This window comes from Aquarana catesbeiana, linkage group LG11, assembly GCF_042186555.1.
Source record: "Aquarana catesbeiana isolate 2022-GZ linkage group LG11, ASM4218655v1, whole genome shotgun sequence".
Lineage (NCBI taxonomy): Eukaryota > Metazoa > Chordata > Amphibia > Anura > Ranidae > Aquarana > Aquarana catesbeiana.
This window is the reverse complement of record NC_133334.1, coordinates 18,032,926-18,049,957: the sequence shown is the minus strand read 5'-3', so window position 1 is coordinate 18,049,957 and position 17,032 is coordinate 18,032,926. Positions and strand designations below refer to the sequence as shown.

At 40.4% G+C, this 17,032-nt stretch overlaps 1 protein-coding gene across 6 annotated transcripts in view; it reads left to right on the top strand.

Annotated features, from left to right (window-relative positions):
• ANO5 (anoctamin 5) overlaps nt 1-16,440 on the top strand; it is a 131,864-nt gene extending 115,424 nt beyond the window's left edge. For all 6 annotated transcript variants that reach the window (XM_073604027.1, XM_073604026.1, XM_073604023.1 and 3 more), the window contains 4 exons: nt 1,630-1,835; nt 3,484-3,665; nt 6,316-6,421; nt 8,310-16,440. In XM_073604027.1, the coding sequence (XP_073460128.1) occupies nt 1,630-1,835; nt 3,484-3,665; nt 6,316-6,421; nt 8,310-8,534 (719 nt within the window). In that variant the 3' untranslated portion in view covers nt 8,535-16,440. The remainder of the gene's footprint in view (nt 1-1,629; nt 1,836-3,483; nt 3,666-6,315; nt 6,422-8,309) is intronic.
• The last annotated feature ends 592 nt before the right edge of the window (nt 16,441-17,032 follow it).

The window sequence follows — 17,032 nt, the reverse complement described above, 5'->3', positions numbered from 1 at the left end:
TAACAAAGCAAACAGAATATTGGCATGCATTAAAAGGGGGATCAACTCCAGAGATAAAACGATAATTCTCCCGCTCTACAAGACTCTGGTCCGGCCGCACCTAGAGTATGCGGTCCAGTTCTGGGCACCAGTCCTCAGGAAGGATGTACTGGAAATGGAGCGAGTACAAAGAAGGGCAACAAAGCTAATAAAGGGTCTGGAGAATATTAGTTATGAGGAAAGGTTGTGAGCACTGAACTTATTCTCTCTGGAGAAGAGACGCTTGAGAGGGGATATGATTTCAATTTACAAATACTGTACTGGTGACCCCACAATAGGGATAAAACTTTTTCGCAGAAGAGAGTTTACCAAGACTCGTGGCCACTCATTAAAATTAGAAGAAAAGAGGTTTAATCTTAAACTACGTAGAGGGTTCTTTACTGTAAGAGCGGCAAGGATGTGGAATTCCCTTCCACAGGCGGTGGTCTCAGCGGGGAGCATTGATAGCTTCAAGAAACTATTAGATAAGCACCTGAATGACCACAACATACAGGGATATACAATGTAATACTGACACATAATCACACACATAGGTTGGACTTGATGGACTTGTGTCTTTTTCCAACCTCACCTACTATGTAACTATGTCTTCCCTTTGAAATTGAGGGAACAATTCAAGTCTAGAATGGCAGCCAATATAGAGCAGTGATCTAAAAATGACGCTGTGGTGCTCTGTGTACAGATTCTTAGTCTCAACGTGTTTCGCTTAAATGCTTCTTCAGGAGAGGGGTGTTCTAAAATAAAAGGCAAAGTAAGAAATCTCATTGGTATTGTGTAAATTAACTATGGACCTGGTGGTAAAATACTCTTTGGCCTTGTAGCCCGAGACTCACAGTTGGAGGTTCAAAAGATTTAGAGGAGAACGAAGGCCACACTAATGGTAGGAAAGGCTGCGAAACCCAACCGGCCTTATTCCGGATACATATAGACTTATCTTTGTATCACAGAACTCCATTGAGTCTGGCGTCATTCCAATTCATTTTTCCAGCTTACAGAGATGCTTGTGACCCTGATGAAGGAGACCCAAAACGTGTTGGTTTGTGGTTTTCAGTATTTTTCTAAGAATTTATTTTGGACTCTCTACCACTGGTGTAGGGCTCTTCACTCAGACATCTTTTTCTTTTTTTTTTTTTCTAATTTGCCCCCTAGACTTCGTTCATATGCCAGGTCACACTGAAGTTTAAATAAAACCGCTTGGATTCAGCTCCTCGTACAACTCTCTCTCAATTCTCTTTTACAATTGGCCTTCTAGCATGAGACTCACAGTTGGAGGTTCAAAAGGTTTAGAGGAGACCAAAAAATGGAGGCCATTTTTTGGTCGGGGTTGAATGTGACTAAAGGGTTAACGTTTAGTACTTGTCTATGTCATGTCTTTTCTTTGAGAGACCTAAAAAGTCCCAACACTGTTTGTCTTTCCCTTGAAGATTGGGGGGACGTTGGTGTTGTGCCTCCTTTAGCTTAGAATGGCAGCCAATACAGAGGACCTGTCCCCTTTATAAATGGTGGTGATGGTCACTTCTTCTATAGAAGTCGGAGCTTTTCCATAAATATTTTGTAGGGTTTTTACCCGACCTTCTTATTTCCTTCTAGTCATTCAGTTTGGGTTCATCACCCTCTTCGTGGCCTCCTTCCCGTTGGCCCCTCTTCTCGCCCTTCTCAACAACATCCTGGAGATCCGCGTTGATGCCTGGAAGCTCACCACGCAGTTCAGACGACCGTTTGCGGCGAAGGCTCACAGCATCGGAGTGTGGCAGGATATCCTCAACTCCATGGCCGTTCTGTCTGTGGTGACCAATGTGAGTAAGAGGACCTGTCTCTCCTCACCCTTGCTTGGAAAATGAGAATCCTAAAAAAGTAACCACGAAAAAGGCTACATTTCCCATTGAGAAAATAATATGCTCCTCCCCTTCCCCACCTCCACACTAGCAGAGTGTAATTTAGCAACTGATCAGCAGATTGCACAGTTAAAATCTGCAGCAATTTAGCAACTGATCCGCAGATTGCACAGCTAAAACCTGCAGCAATTTAGCAACTGATCAGTAGATTGCACAGCTAAAATCTGCCGTAATTTAGCAACTGATCGGCAGATTGCACAGCTAAAATTTGCAGTTATTTATCAACCAATCAGCAGATTGCACAGCTAAAATCTGCAATAATTAAGCAAGTGATCAGCAGATTTCCCAGCTAAAATCTGCTGTAATTTAGCAACTGATTAGCAGATTGCACAGCTAAAATCTGAAGTAATTTAGCAAATGATCAACAGATTGCTCAGCTAAAATCTGCTGTCATTTAGCAACTGATTAGCAGATTGCACAGCTAAAATCTGCAGTAATTTAGTAACAGATCAGTAGATTGCACAGCTAAAACCTGCAGTAATTTAGCAACTGATCAGCAGATTACACAGCTTAAATCTGCAGTAATTTAGCAAAATGATCAACAGATTGCACAGCTAAAATCTGCAGTAATTTAGCAACTAAGCAGCAGATTGCACAGCTAAAATCTGCAATAATTTAGTAACTAATCAGCAGATTGCACAGCTAAAATCCACAGCTCCCAGGTTCCTGGAGATGTTAGCATATAATGCTTGGGGAATAGCAGTGACTGACACAAACTACACAGGGCATAGAGAAAAAAAATGATTGATGGCAGAAGAAAGCAAATAACTGTGAGAGGTGGACCAATGAGAGTACAGATCAGGAGGGGAGGGGACTGAGGACATTCAGACATGAAATGCACGCCGGTGTTCTGACTAGAACTGTCCTCCTATCGGATAGTGTCCGCCCCGTACTGCGCAGGCGCAGCGCTTGCGCAGTACGGAGCAGAAGGAGATGCCGAAAGTGTCCGATGTTGATCAGCTGACCATCAGCTGTACACGGCGCTTGGGCACTTCTTAGCGATGGCTGTGTAAGAGGGCCCCTCGCAGGCTCGCTTCGCTCGCCGCGCTTCGGGCACGGTCTCGCTGCGCTTGGCATCTATTTATTCTAACTCTATGTCCACTTGGATAGTGGGGAATGAACCTGGACATAGGGTGAGAATAAAAGCGCAGGCGCCGTGTACAGCTGATGATCAGCTGTTAAACTTCGGAGACTTTCGGCGTCTCGTTTGTCCTCCGTACTGCGCCTGCGCAGTACAGGGCGGACACTATATGATAGGGGACTGTATTCGACAAGACACCGGCTCAAAATAGCTGCTACAGCTTCAAATATATAATTATCTGAACCTGAATACCTCAATGAGGAAATGTACAGCATTTTGGCCACTAGATGGAGCTTCGGGAATTAATCTGATAGAAAACATGTGGTGGATTTTTGTTCAGTTTGCACCAGTGTTTCTGACATTCATGCAGCGCGTTTTATGAATAGACCCAGAAACGTCACCCAGTCGGGGTTTACATCGATGCCCCCTTTTTTAAACTCATATTTTTTTATGTTTTTTTCCCTTTAGGCTTTTATCGTGGCTTTCACCTCCGACATGATCCCGCGTCTAGTCTACTTTTACGCCTATTCCGAAAACGAGAGGGTCCCCATGTCCGGCTACATCAACAGCAGCCTCTCCATCTTCAACGTTTCCGACTTCAATGAGAAAAGCATGCCGCTGGAAAACCTGATGAACGTCACCCAGTGCAGGTGAGAAGATCGATCGTTCGTCACTCCGATTCTTTTTCTGTTCTGAATATAGGACTACAATTCATCATAGAGCTGAGAGATGTTTTCTGTGTGCCATTGTAGAGATTTCCCTTCACTTCCTGTCCCTCGGCCACAACAGGAAGTCCCTCCAAACGAAGGAAATCCCTGGTTGTCATCAGAATTGGTGTCCCCCATTGGAAGATTTCCCCTCTATTACTTCTCTGGAGACAACCCAATAATTGGGATTCGGTGATAACTGTGACATGACAAATAGAGAGGGTGAATCTTGATAACGGGGGGCACACACAGCAATAAAAACCTGACAGGGGTTCTAATCCCCCTCCACTCCATCCAAAACTAAACGCAAAGTTTTGCCTTTAGTTATACTTTAAATACTTAAGGACCGCTCCGCATACATATACTGCGACAGGCGGCCCTTAAATGCAAAATCACGTACCTGTACTTGATTTATTTCTTTGGGCCTGGTGTGCGTGCACGTGCACCACTGGTGACCCGCTGTGATTGGACACAGTGGGAGCCAATCAGTGGGTCTTGGGTGAATCCGATGTCCGCTGGGACCCGCCAATCGTTCTCGAGGCAGACAGAACTGCCTATGTAAACAAGGCAGATTGCTGTTCTATCTGAGGGGAAGATGGAGATCTTGTGTTCTTGCTAAGCAGAAACACTGATCTCAGTCTTCCCCTAGTTAAACCATCTCCCACACAGTTGGCAAACACTCCCTAGGAACACAGTGAACCCTTTGATCGCTCCTGATCTTAACCCCTTCCCTTCCAGTGTCATTAGTACAGTGACAGTGCATTTTTTAGCACTGATTACTGTATTGGTGTCACCGGTCCCTAAAAAAGTGTCAGGTGTCAGATTTGTCCGCTGCAATGTCGCCCCTCAATGAACTGTAGCTCCCCAGTGCCGGCAGCACTCATGCAGCCCAAGACCATGACACCACCATGCTTGACTGTAGACAAGACACACTTGTCTTTGTCCTCCTCACCTGGTTGCCCCCACACACGCTTGTCACCATCTGAACCAAATAAGTTTATCTTGGTCTCATCAGACCATAGGACATGGTTCCAGTAATCCATGTCCTTAGTCTGCTTGTCTTCAGCAAACTGTTTGCTGGCTTTCTTGTGCATCATCTTTAGAAGAGGCTTCCTTCTGGGATGACAGCCATGCAGACCAATGTGATGCAGTGTGCGGCGTATGGTCTGAGCACTGACAGGCTGACCCCCCCACCCCTACAACCTCTGCAGCAATGCTGGCAGCACTCATACGTCTATTTCCCAATTCAACCTCTGGATATGACGCTGAGCACGTGACCTCAACTTCTTTGGTGGACCATGGCGAGGCCTGTTCTGAGTGGAACCTGTCCTGTTATACCGCTGTATGGTCTTGGCCACCGTGCTGCAGCTCAGTTTCAGGGTCTTGGCAATCTTCTTATAGCCTAGGCCATCTTTATGTAGAGAAACAATTCTTATTTCCAGATCCTCAGAGAGTTCTTTGCCATGAGGTGCCATGTTGAACTTCCAGTGACCAGTATGAGAGAGTGAGAGTGATAACACCAAATTTAACACACCTGCTCCCCATTCACACCTGAGACCTTGTAACACTAATGAGTCACATAACACCGGGGAGGGAAAATGGCTAGTTGGGCCCAATTTGGACATTTTCACTTAGGGGTGTACTCACTTTTGTTGCCAGCGGTTTAGACATTAATGGCTGTGTGTTGAGTTATTTTGAGGGGACAGCAAATTTACACTGTTATACAAGCTGTACACTCACTACTTTACATTGTAGCAAAGTGTTATTTCTTGACCTCCAATAGAATGACTGACTGTGTCACACACTAACCTGTTGATGCCTGCAGGCTTTGGTCCTCCTCTCCCCCCGTGCCCCCTCCTTGCAGATCCTTTCAAATTTGCTGAAAAGGCACCAAGCACTGTGATGTCACAATTCACTTGACCAGCTGTTCGGCCACCGCGAGGCCCACTTCAGTGAGACGGGGCTCCTAACTCTGCCTGAGCACAGCCGCGTTAAGGTCCCCCGTCCTTCTTAACTTAGGTTGAGTTGAGAGGTATCTTGATATAGTGCGGTCTTACCCTGACGAGTCCTGACACGCTTTAAAGCGTTGGCCAAATTGGGAGGCCCTCTGTGAACCTTTAGAGCCACCTCTATAGAGCATGGGTGGAGATTCAGATTCCTAAAAATGCCCGTTCTTCACTAGTACTCTTCTAGCTGTTATGACTAACGCGTTTCACTATAGGACCAGAAATCCACCTTGTTCCAAAATACCCATTCCAACTAATTTTAGCAATCTATTCAATGTTCTTTAATAAATGAAGTTAAAGTTCCAGCCTAGGGGTAGACACCACACCATATCTGCTGTTACTTTACTTGCTACTTTGTTGGAAAACCCGTCCTCTTGTGTGCCCCTCTGAAACTTGTTTCACTTTGCAGTTTGTCCCTTCCAGCTTCAGAAACCAAATGTTCTATCGGCTTTACATAGATCAAGGCCTCACTGTCTTTAGAAAATATAGGAAAGTTTTCGTTTAGAATGGAGTTTCTATCAGTAGAGAAGCCTTGGTAGACCTCCAAATCCAAGTAAAGTTTCTTTGTTTCTTTTTTTGTTGACCAGATACCGAGATTACCGCTATCCTCCGGAACATGAGAGGAAGTACCTGCACACCATGCAGTACTGGCACGTCCTGGCCGCTAAAATGGCCTTCATCATCATTATGGAGGTAAGAGCGATGCGGCAACCATACCACCGTCTTCAGAGCATTGGAGGAAAGATTCACTCTGCCCGTCTCGGGCAAACCAGGCAGAGTAAACTTGGCTTTCTTCAAGAAAACAAATCCAAAAAGGAGAGGGGGCGTAATCTCAGAAATTTATAAAATAAAATGGATTGTGGAAATAGAAATGAAAGAAAAAAATATAATCTTTTTCCACTTAAAGGTTTTGAATGTAAGAGATACATCCTAAAAAAAATGTCAACGTTTCTAAGATGGATCTCTTACTTCCAGCTTCCCCCCTGCTGCTGCTATTACTGGCTGTCAAAATGACAGCCGGGTATTGTTTTATATTACACTGGAGGATCCGCTGCCAAAATGTATCCACTCCTGTGTACAATGCAGACAATCTGCAAGTCATTACAGCGTAAATACAATGTAACAATGTATTTAATTGCATTTACTATTTTAGTCATATGCAGATCAAGGGTGTGATCTTCTATCTGCATATGACATTCAGTGACAGAAAACTTGCAAGTAAAAATAAAATAAAATATATTTTAATTTAATGCCTTATTAACCATTCTAAAACCCAGTTAGCGCTAGTTGACTTATTCCTCATCTTCTGCCCTTGGCTATTTTTTCTGATTCTTTTTCTTTCTTTCTTTTCTTTGTTTCTGTTTTTTACTTTTAACATTGATTTGTTTTTCATTAGGTTTGTTATTTTTTTAGGTGTCACATAAAGTGTTAAAATATAAATAAACAAAGAAAAAACCCCCACCATTTTCTATTTTCAAATTACTGCACCACGATTTGCCCTAGAAACAGCTATTTTAATCAGACTAATTACAGAATAAAATGTTAACTTTTTATCTGCTGTATAACTTTTTTTTTTAACTACCACTGGTAAAAAAAAAAAACTTTTTCCTATTTACATTTTTATTATTATTTTCAATTCAGTTTTTTATTGTATTTATTATTTTGTGTATAGATTACATTTTTTTTTTTCAAGACAACATTGGCAAAAGAAATCTTAGTTTGCAGCCCCCATCCCCCCCCCCCCCCTCTCCAAAAGAAAGGTGTATTATTTTGTTATCTTACAATAAGTAATGGTAAAACTTATTTCAAATAAACAGGCCCATAGTGGAAATTTTAAAATAGATGGGTATGAGAGCCAAAGTGGTTAAATTACTATGTATCTAAAACTGTTTTTGTTTTATTTGTTTTGGGGTTTTTTTTAGATTTTGTTTTGGATAGAGGAGAAAGGTTAAAATCCTCCTCTATTGTTATTATTATTATTATTATATATATATTTTTTTAGTTCTGGATAGAGAAGGGAAAGGGTAAAACCCTTGTCTTTTTTTTTTTTTTTTAGATTTAGTTTTCGATAGAGGAGAAGAGAAAAGTTAAAAACTCGTCTATTTTTTATTTATTTTTTTAATTTTTTTTTCTTGATTTAGTTCTGGATAGAGGAGAAGGGATAGGGTAAACCCTTGTCTTTTTTTTCTAGATTTAGTTTTGAATAGAGGAAAAGGGAAAGGTCTATTTTTTTTTTTTTTAAGATTTAGTTCTGGAAACAAGAGAAAGGGTAAAACCTTTTTTGTCTTTTTTTTTTTTTTGTTGCTGCCAGTGTTTCATTGATTACCCTTCAATCCCTGTCTTCCAAACACAAAGGTTTTCATACCTGTTTTGGTGACAACTCAAACTTTGGATCTCCATCACTTGCAGTCCAAGTGAAAGTGGTCACCAAAACAAGCGAAGAGGGCTTGGTGGCTCCAGTGGGGACACAGACAGCAGTAAAAACCTGATACAGATTCTAAAGCTTCCTTTTTTTATACAGAACATTTTGGCTTTTGTTATATTTTATGTTCGAGTAACCAAATTTATGTCCTGCTTGCAGCACGTGGTGTTCGTGGTCAAGTTCTTCGTGGCTTGGCTGATCCCCGACGTCCCGTCCGAAGTGAAGGCCAGAATCAAGCGTGAGAAGTACCTGACGCAGAAGATCCTTCACGAATACGAGTTGTGCAAGCTGAAGGAGAAGCTCTGCGAGAAGGACAACTGTGCCGAGGTGGCCAAGGAGGTCGTCGCCACGGAAGGGAAAGCCCAGCTCTCCGCGGCCATGTAGCAGCGGCTAACCTTCCTTCTAAGAACACTCGTCACTTTGACGCCGTATACAAGGCCACGAACTAGACTTTAATTCTATGTCTGATGACGTAACGCTGAAAGTGCTGAAACCAAACACTCTACAACGTTTTTTTTGGAGATATTTATGGAGTTGAACTCCGTCACAGCTGCTCTTGTGTATGGTGGTCACCAAAAAAAAAAATCACTGTGCCGCATATCACATATCACACTGCATTATGAATTTATGTGCAAACCTTCCTATGTGTCTAACAAAGTCACCGGGTTTACGGGAGGCCCTCAAAGGGCCACAAAGCATCAACGTAACACCAAACCAACAAACAGCCAAAGCTTGAGTATTAAAGCAGAACTCCAGTATGATTTGGTTTTCAAGGGGGACGTAATGTTGTAGCCATTAGTCTTCACTATTGGTCCAAACAGCACACCGGCCACTCCCATGCAGTCCCCGCATCGCCGTTGCTCCCCGCCCATCACCATATCACAGAAAGGAGAAGAATGATACTTGAGTGGTCCCGTGACCGCTACATTACATTCCTTTAAATAAAGTATTCAGAAATGTAGGAAATAAGGAGAGTACATGGTCCAGGGGTAGGGGCGGGTGCTGGGGGAGGGGGAAGGGTTACTTAAATGCCTGGAGTTCTGCTTTAAATTTGCTATTTGTGAGTTCATTGAGGAATCCCGACAACGACTTTGACGTGGCATTGCGCCAATATCATTTCGTGGCCTATAATTCTATTCTGAGCCATACGCCTTTTTTTTTCCTTTGCACTCTACAATCCTCTTGTAGGCTTTGACCGTCAACAGGGTTCAAATTTGGCAAAGCCTTCTGGTCTTGAAAAATTCTAAAGGTAGCCAACAATGTGACTTATTACCATGAGGTATATTTTATAATCAGCTGTGCACTATATGCATTATTTTTTATTTTTTTTTTCCTACCATTGGGATTTTATTTTCCTACCACAGGCCTTTTGCAAAAAAAAAATGTTTTAGATCAGAAAGTCAAAAAATTGATAGACCTAAAAAAAACTGCTTGTCTTAAGTACATTTGGTTTTTTTTTTTTTTGTAAGAAAATTTAAACGGTTGTACGTTTTTTTTTTTTTTTAAGCACTGCACATTTATTTCAAAAAGTCCCTTTACAAATAAATGGCAAATTAGTTTTTTTTTTTTTTTTAAATGGAACTGTTGGTTGTGAAATTTTAACCGGTGCACCTTTTATTTCAACAAATTCTTTTAAAAAAAATACAAAATTAGCCTCGGCACCTCCAGAAGTCTTATTTTTGTTTTTCATACCATGGAACTATTAGACTTTGTTAAAATACTTTTAGGTCGTCAAGGCAAAAATTTGATAGACTTTTTATGTCTATCACATTTTTGACATGTCAATCTAAAAGTATGTTAACAATAGCTAATGGCTCCATGGTTCCAATCTGTTTCTTTCAAGTACAATTGGATTTTTTTTTTTTAAGAAAATTTAAACATTTTTAAGCATTGTATCTTTATTTCAAAGTCCCTTTAAAAATAAATGCATCATTTTTAACTTAGAAAAAAAATAACAGTTGGTAGTGATATTTTTTAAGGCAGTGCACCTTTATTTTAAAAATTAAAAAAAAAAAAAAAAAAAAAAAACTAATTTAGCCATGACTCTTCCAAAAAGTGTATTTGTTTTTCATACCATGGGACTATTTTTATTTTTTATTTTATTTTATTTTATTTATTTTTTATTTTTTTTGGAGCCATCGTTAAAATACTTTGATTGACAAGTCAAAAAAATGATAGACCTAAAAAACAATCTATTTGTTTTAAGTACAATTGAATTTTTTTTTTTTAAAGAAAATTTAAACAGTTGTATATTTTTAAGCATTGCATTTCAAAGTCCCTTTAAAAATAAATGCAAAATTAGTCATTTAGAGAAAAAAAACAGTTGCTAGCAACTTTAAGCAGTGCACCTGTTTTAAAAAGTTATTTTTTTCATAATGATTTTAGGTCACCAATTAAAAAAAAAATTATAGATTGCAGGACACCACAAACGAGCATCAGTCTATTAAAGTAAATTTGGATTTTTGTTTATAGAAAATGTTTACAGTTATTTTTTTTTTTTGGTATTGCACCTTTATTTAAAAAAAACAAAAAACACAAAATTAGTCACGGCACCTCAAAGCATTTTTTTTTTTTACAAGGGGTTGTAGTTTTGCGACTATTGCAGTCACAATACTTATTTATTTTTCGGGCAAGGATCTAAAGGACAACTCTAAATATTGGTTGAAGGCCAGACGACATTTCCTGAAGGATGGTTATTGACAGAAAGCAACCTCAACGCTTTCTTCAGTGACCTGTGTGTTGTGTCACCTCGATACAGGAAGTCATCATCTACATATCTCAGTTTCCTGTGGACGCCATTGGTAGCGAGTGTGGTTATTGTTCAGGAAGTCGTGTGGTTTTGGCAGTTCGATAACTTTTTTTTTTTTTAATTTTTTTTTATGTTTATGGTTTGTTTTTTGTTTCTTGTACCCAGGGCTACCTCACGGAAGTGCTTTATGTTCCAGTGAGAGCATTTTATGAAGAATTTAACAGCAGTGACTGTTTTGCATGAATAAATTCTGTGTAAAGAAGAAGCTAGATTTTATTCCTATTTAAAGTGATGTTTTTGAAATTTTTTTAAACGTCTAATGCCAAGACCCTTCTGTGTTATGTGCCTTGTTTTTGTTTTTTTTACATGTAAACCTGTATAAATGCCATGTCTTGGAACTGTAAGTTTGTATTAGGATAGGATACCTGTCTAGAAGCCTTAAAAAAAAAAAAAACCCTGAAAATATATATATATATATAGATATATATATATATATCTATATATATAGATATATATATATCTATATATATAGATATATATATAGATAGATCTATATATATATATATATCTATATATATATATCTATCTACATATATATTTATATATATATATATATAGATAGATAGATCTATATATATATAAAAAATTAAAAAAAATATATATATTTATTTAAAATATAGATCTATATTAATATATAGATATATATTTAAAAAAAAATATATATATATCTATATATATAGATATATATATCTATAGATATATCTATAGATATATATAGATATATATATATCTATAGATATATCTATAGATATATATGCTTAAAAATATATATTTTAAAATTATATTTAAATATATATATATATATATATATATATATATATATATATATATATGTCTATGTATAATTTTTGCACCAGACTACATGTACTTATTTAATCATCAATATCTGTAACATTATATAATCCTTATAATCTTTCACCACAAACAAATGTACAGTGTAATTTCCCCAAAAAATCATATATTTGGGCATCAAAAAAAAAAAAAAATGGTGCTAAAAGGAAAAAAACTATTTGTGTTTGAAAAAAAAAAAAAACACTGTCTAACCCAAGCTAGATCCATCTCCTGGTTCTCCATTTCAGTATTTTGTCTGTTTATGAAAAAAAAAAAACCCTTACTCTTAAAGTATTCTTTTTTCCGATATATGCATGTTGTGTAGGGCGCCCCCTTGTGGCCGCACAGAGAAGCTACATTTTTTTTCAGCAAGTGCTTCTCACCCCGTACATAATTCTGTGCTTGCCGACTTGTATCCGGTTCACTGCTGACCTCGATATTTAACTCCTGAAGTGCCTGCGAAACCTTTCCTTTGTACATTGCGTTGATAATACATATATCTATATATAAATGTGTATGTCTGGGATATGGGAGATTAAAGGAGCAGGTCCATGAAAAATCACATTTTTTGGGTACACAGCAGACTGAGACCCCCAAGTGGCTCAGTCTGCGAACTCTGTCTGCTGTGTTTTAATTTTTTATTTTTTTTTAATTCCCCAAAAACATTTTATGTTGTAAATGTTCCCAGATTTGCAATTTTTCAAACTTTAGACCTTCAGGTGTGATGCTAAATTAATTTTTTTTTTTTGTGTTGATGGTGGATATTGTTTTTGGCGTTTTTAGAGATTTTTATGGTTATTAGACTGTTAATGGATGAAAAATTGCCAAAAATCGATGGCAGACATTTGCACCTTATGTGAACGGTTTGATTTACTTACCCAAGAAAAAAAAAAAGTTAAAGGAGATTTTTATCTTAATTTACTGTTTACAGCCTATTCCAATACATGATTTTTTTCTTTATGTTGCTTTCTTATGTTCTCCTTCTGTTTTCCTTGAACGTCATTGTCCACCAGGTGGAGCTAATTGCAGTTTGTCGCCAAAAAATGCAGAATTTTTTTTTTCCAAAGAACAGGACAGTGCTAGGACAACCAGCGTTGTACATCTCCACCTATGTTAGTACATGGCTGAAAAGCGCAGACTCGGTTTTTGCTCAATTGCTACTCAAGGCGGTTAACTGCAAGTAGAAAGCTTACGCTACTTTTAATCTCCCGGGTAGCTCCGCCCTAATGCGGTGACGGCCAACAATTGGTTAAATCTCTCAGTAGCCAAAGATTACCATTTCCTGTGTAGCCGAGGCCACAGGAACTCAGCCTCTGCAGCCATGTTCCCAACCCCACCCATCTACAGGCATGTTCCCAACCCCGCCCACCTGCAGGCGTGTTCCCAACCCCGCCCACCTGCAGGCGTGTTCCCAACCCCGCCCACCTGCAGGTGCGTTCCCAGCTCCGCCCAGCTGCAGGCGCGTTCCCAGCTCCGCCCAGCTGCAGGCGCGTTCCCAGCTCCGCTCAGCTGCAGGCGCGTTCCCAGCTCCGCCCAGCTGCAGGCGCGTTCCCAGCGGCGCCCACCTGCAGCCGCATTCCCAACTCCACCCACCTGCAGCCGCGTTCCCAGCGGCGCCCACTTGCAGCCGCATTCCCAGCTCCGCCCACCTGCAGCCGTGTTCCCAAATCCGCCCACTTGTAGCCATTATCAGGGACTTTTGCTCTTCCTGCTAAACTTTCCTTTTATTTCAAAAGCAATAGAGAGTGCAGCAGCTGAAGGGAGACTCCATAAGGAGCGACGCAGCGGCTTCGATCTCTGAGAATGATAGGACCTACCCACAGCTGAAATGGCAGGTTTGGATGGACTAACCCTTTAAATAAATTCTGCCCTCTAAAAGCATAGAGTTAAAAAGAAGAAAACCTGTAGAAACATTTTATCCCGACCAAGGACAATGTATATAACACGCATATCAATAAAGAAATCTGGTCGCCTCTCACAAGCCCATAAAATTGGGGGAAACTCTCTGGGCAAGATGATGCCAAAAACAGACAGGGGTTCATCCCACACCCTTAATTGTCAATCTAAGAATTAAAAAATGGCAACAGCCATTAAAAAATTAGATGTAACTTTATTGTTCTGGACACACATAGAGTTCCCTCCTGGGACTTCCTCCACTGCTGCATTTCACCTAAGCCATCTCTAAGCCCAATATCATGGGTGAAATGCGTCAGCTGGAGAAGATCCTAGGAGGGTCTGTTTTAAAAAAAATTTCTGTGCCAATGTCTCAAGCATTAGCACAGCTATCCCAAGAAATTGCCGTAATTTGTCTAATATGTTTACATCCTAAAATTACCAGCTCCATCTAGTGGCCATATTGTGGCATTTTCCTGTAATACCCCAATGAGAAAAATGCTGCATTATGGCCATTAGATGGAGATGAGAATCATATGAATTAAACATATTAAATCATTAGCCATAATGTGACCTGCTGGTTGAATTCCTGATTGGGGTATTTCAGTAAAATTACACCTTTTGGCCACTAGGTGGAGCTGACGATCATAGAAATAGTAGATCATTAGCTCCATCTAGTGGCCATAATGCAGGATTTTCCTGAAATATCTAAATGTGGCACGACTGTGTTCCTGATTGGGATATTTCAGTAAAAGGACACCTTATGGCCACTAGGTGGAGCTGCTGATAATAGGAATAGTAGATCATTATCTCCATCTAGTGGCCATAATGCAGTATTTTCCTGAAATACCTAAATGTGGCACGATTGGATTCCTGAGTTGGGTATTTCAGTAAGGCTCGGTTCACACTGCAGCCGGCTGTGGATCGCACAGGAACGCTGTGCGTCCCCATTCTCCGGTTCAGGGACGAATAAGGGCCGAATCTTTGCCTGAATTCCGCCCTGAAAAGGGGCTAAAGACGCACAGTCGCACTGTGCAGTGCGCTCCGCAGCCGCTCTGGAGATGTGTGAACAAAAGAGAGCCGGTCACATTCTCCTGCTATGCGAAGTGGGTGCGAAGAAACCTGCATCCAATTCTAATAGGTGTGAACCCAGCCTCATAGGACACCTTATGGCCACTAGGTGGAGCGGACGATCATAGGAATAGTAGATCTTTAGCTCCATCTAGTGTCCATAATGCAGGATTTTCTGGAAATACATAAATGTGGCACGACTCTGTTCCTGATTTGGGTATTTCAGTAAAAGGACACATTATGGCCACTAAGTGGAGCTGACGATCATAGGAATAGAAGATCATCAGTGCCATCTAGTGGCCATAATGCAGGATTTTCCTGAAATACCTAAATGTGGCACCACAGGATTCCTGATTGGTGTATTTCAGTAAAAGGACACCTTATGGCCACTAGGTGGAGCTGCTGATAATAGGAATAGTAGATCATTAGCTCCATCTAGTGGCCATAATGCAGGATTTTCTTGAAATACCTATATGTGGCAGGATTGGATTCCTGATTGGGGTATTTCAGTAGAATTACTCATTGTGGCCACTAGGTGGAGCTGCTGATAATAGGAACAGTAGATCATCAGCTCCATCTAGTGGCCATAATGCAGGATTTTCTTGAAATACCTATATGTGGCACGATTGGATTCCTGATTGGAGTATTTCAGTAGAATTACTCATTATGGCCACTAGGTGGAGCTGACGATCATAGGAATAGAGGATCATAAGCTCCATCTAGTGGCCATAATACAGGACTTTCTTGAAATGTCTAAATGTGGCACGATTGGGCTCCTGAGTGGGGTATTTCAGTAAAATGACACCTTATGGCCACTAGGTGGAGCTGATGATAATAGGAATAGTAGATCATCAGCTCCATCTAGTGGCCATAATACAGGACTTTCCTAAAAAATACCTATATGTGGCACAATTTTGTTCCTGATTGGGGTATTTCAATAAAATGACTCTCTATGGCCAGTAGGTGGAGCGGATGATCATAGTTATAGTAGATCATTATCTCCATCTAGTGGCCATAATGCAGTGTTTTCCTGAAATACCTAAATGTGGCATGATTGGATTCCTGATTGGGGTATTTTAGTAAAATGACACCTTATGGCCACTAGGTGGAGCTGATGATCAAAGGAATAGAAGATCATCAGTGCCATCTAGTGGCCATAATGTGGTATTTTCCTGAAATACCTAGCTGGAGCTGAGAATCACAGAAAGTAGTCATATTACACAAATTACGGTGATTATTTGATGGCTGTGTGAATGCTTGAGACATTGACACAGCTCAATTTTTATAAACGGACCCACCATGTCTGTACAGAAAGTTACATCCAATGACTTTTTCTATAAAACTTGTAGCCGGCATCATTCCCTCCAAGATTCAATAGCGATGGTTCTGCCATCACAGTATTTCTATACGACATATCGCCATGATTGTAGAAATCGGACCTATCGTAGAAGAGAAGGGGCGGCGTTCTCTGATGTCATACACTCTCTCTGGTTTTGTATTGTGTGGTCAGACCTCACCTGTGAAAAGATTGGGATTGGGTGAATCTTTTTGTACCGGCACCTCACTCCGGTTACTCTTCTGGTTTTTCTATATTCCTCTTCCGGCTCTCGGCTGGTTTTGTGTTTTTTTTATATTTTGTTACCTCTTCAGCGAATAAAGAAAAATAAAATTTCACTGAAAGAAAAATGTTCCGTTGTGTTTTCTGTGACTGGATGGAGGGCTGAGGTCCGTCATCGGGAATTTGTTATGGAGAAAAGAAAAGGGGAACATAAACTATGAGGGCCAGTTCACACCACATGCAGTGAAAGCGGGGTCTCTGATGTGAAAGGGGACTTTGATATGATGGGAGGGGGGACTTTTTGATGTGAAAGTGGGACTCTGATATGATGGGGGGCTTCTGATGTGAAAGGGGGGTCTCTGATATGAAGGCGGCTTCTGATTTGAAAGGGGAATCTGATATGATGGGAGGCTTTTGATGTGAAAGGGGGGTCTCTGATATGGGGGCTTCTGATGTGAAAGGGGTGCTTCTGATGTGAAAGGGGACTCTGATATGATAGAGGGCTTTTGATGTGAAAGGAGGGTCTCTGATATGGGGGGCTTTTGATGTGAAAGGGGGGTCTCTAATATGGGGGGCTTCTGATGTGAATTGGGGGTCTCTGATATGGGGGGGCTTCTGATGTGAAAGAGGGGTCTCTGATATGATAGGGGGCTTCTGATGTGAAAGGGGGGTCTCTGATATTATGGGGGCTACTGATGTGAAAGGGGGGACTCTGATATG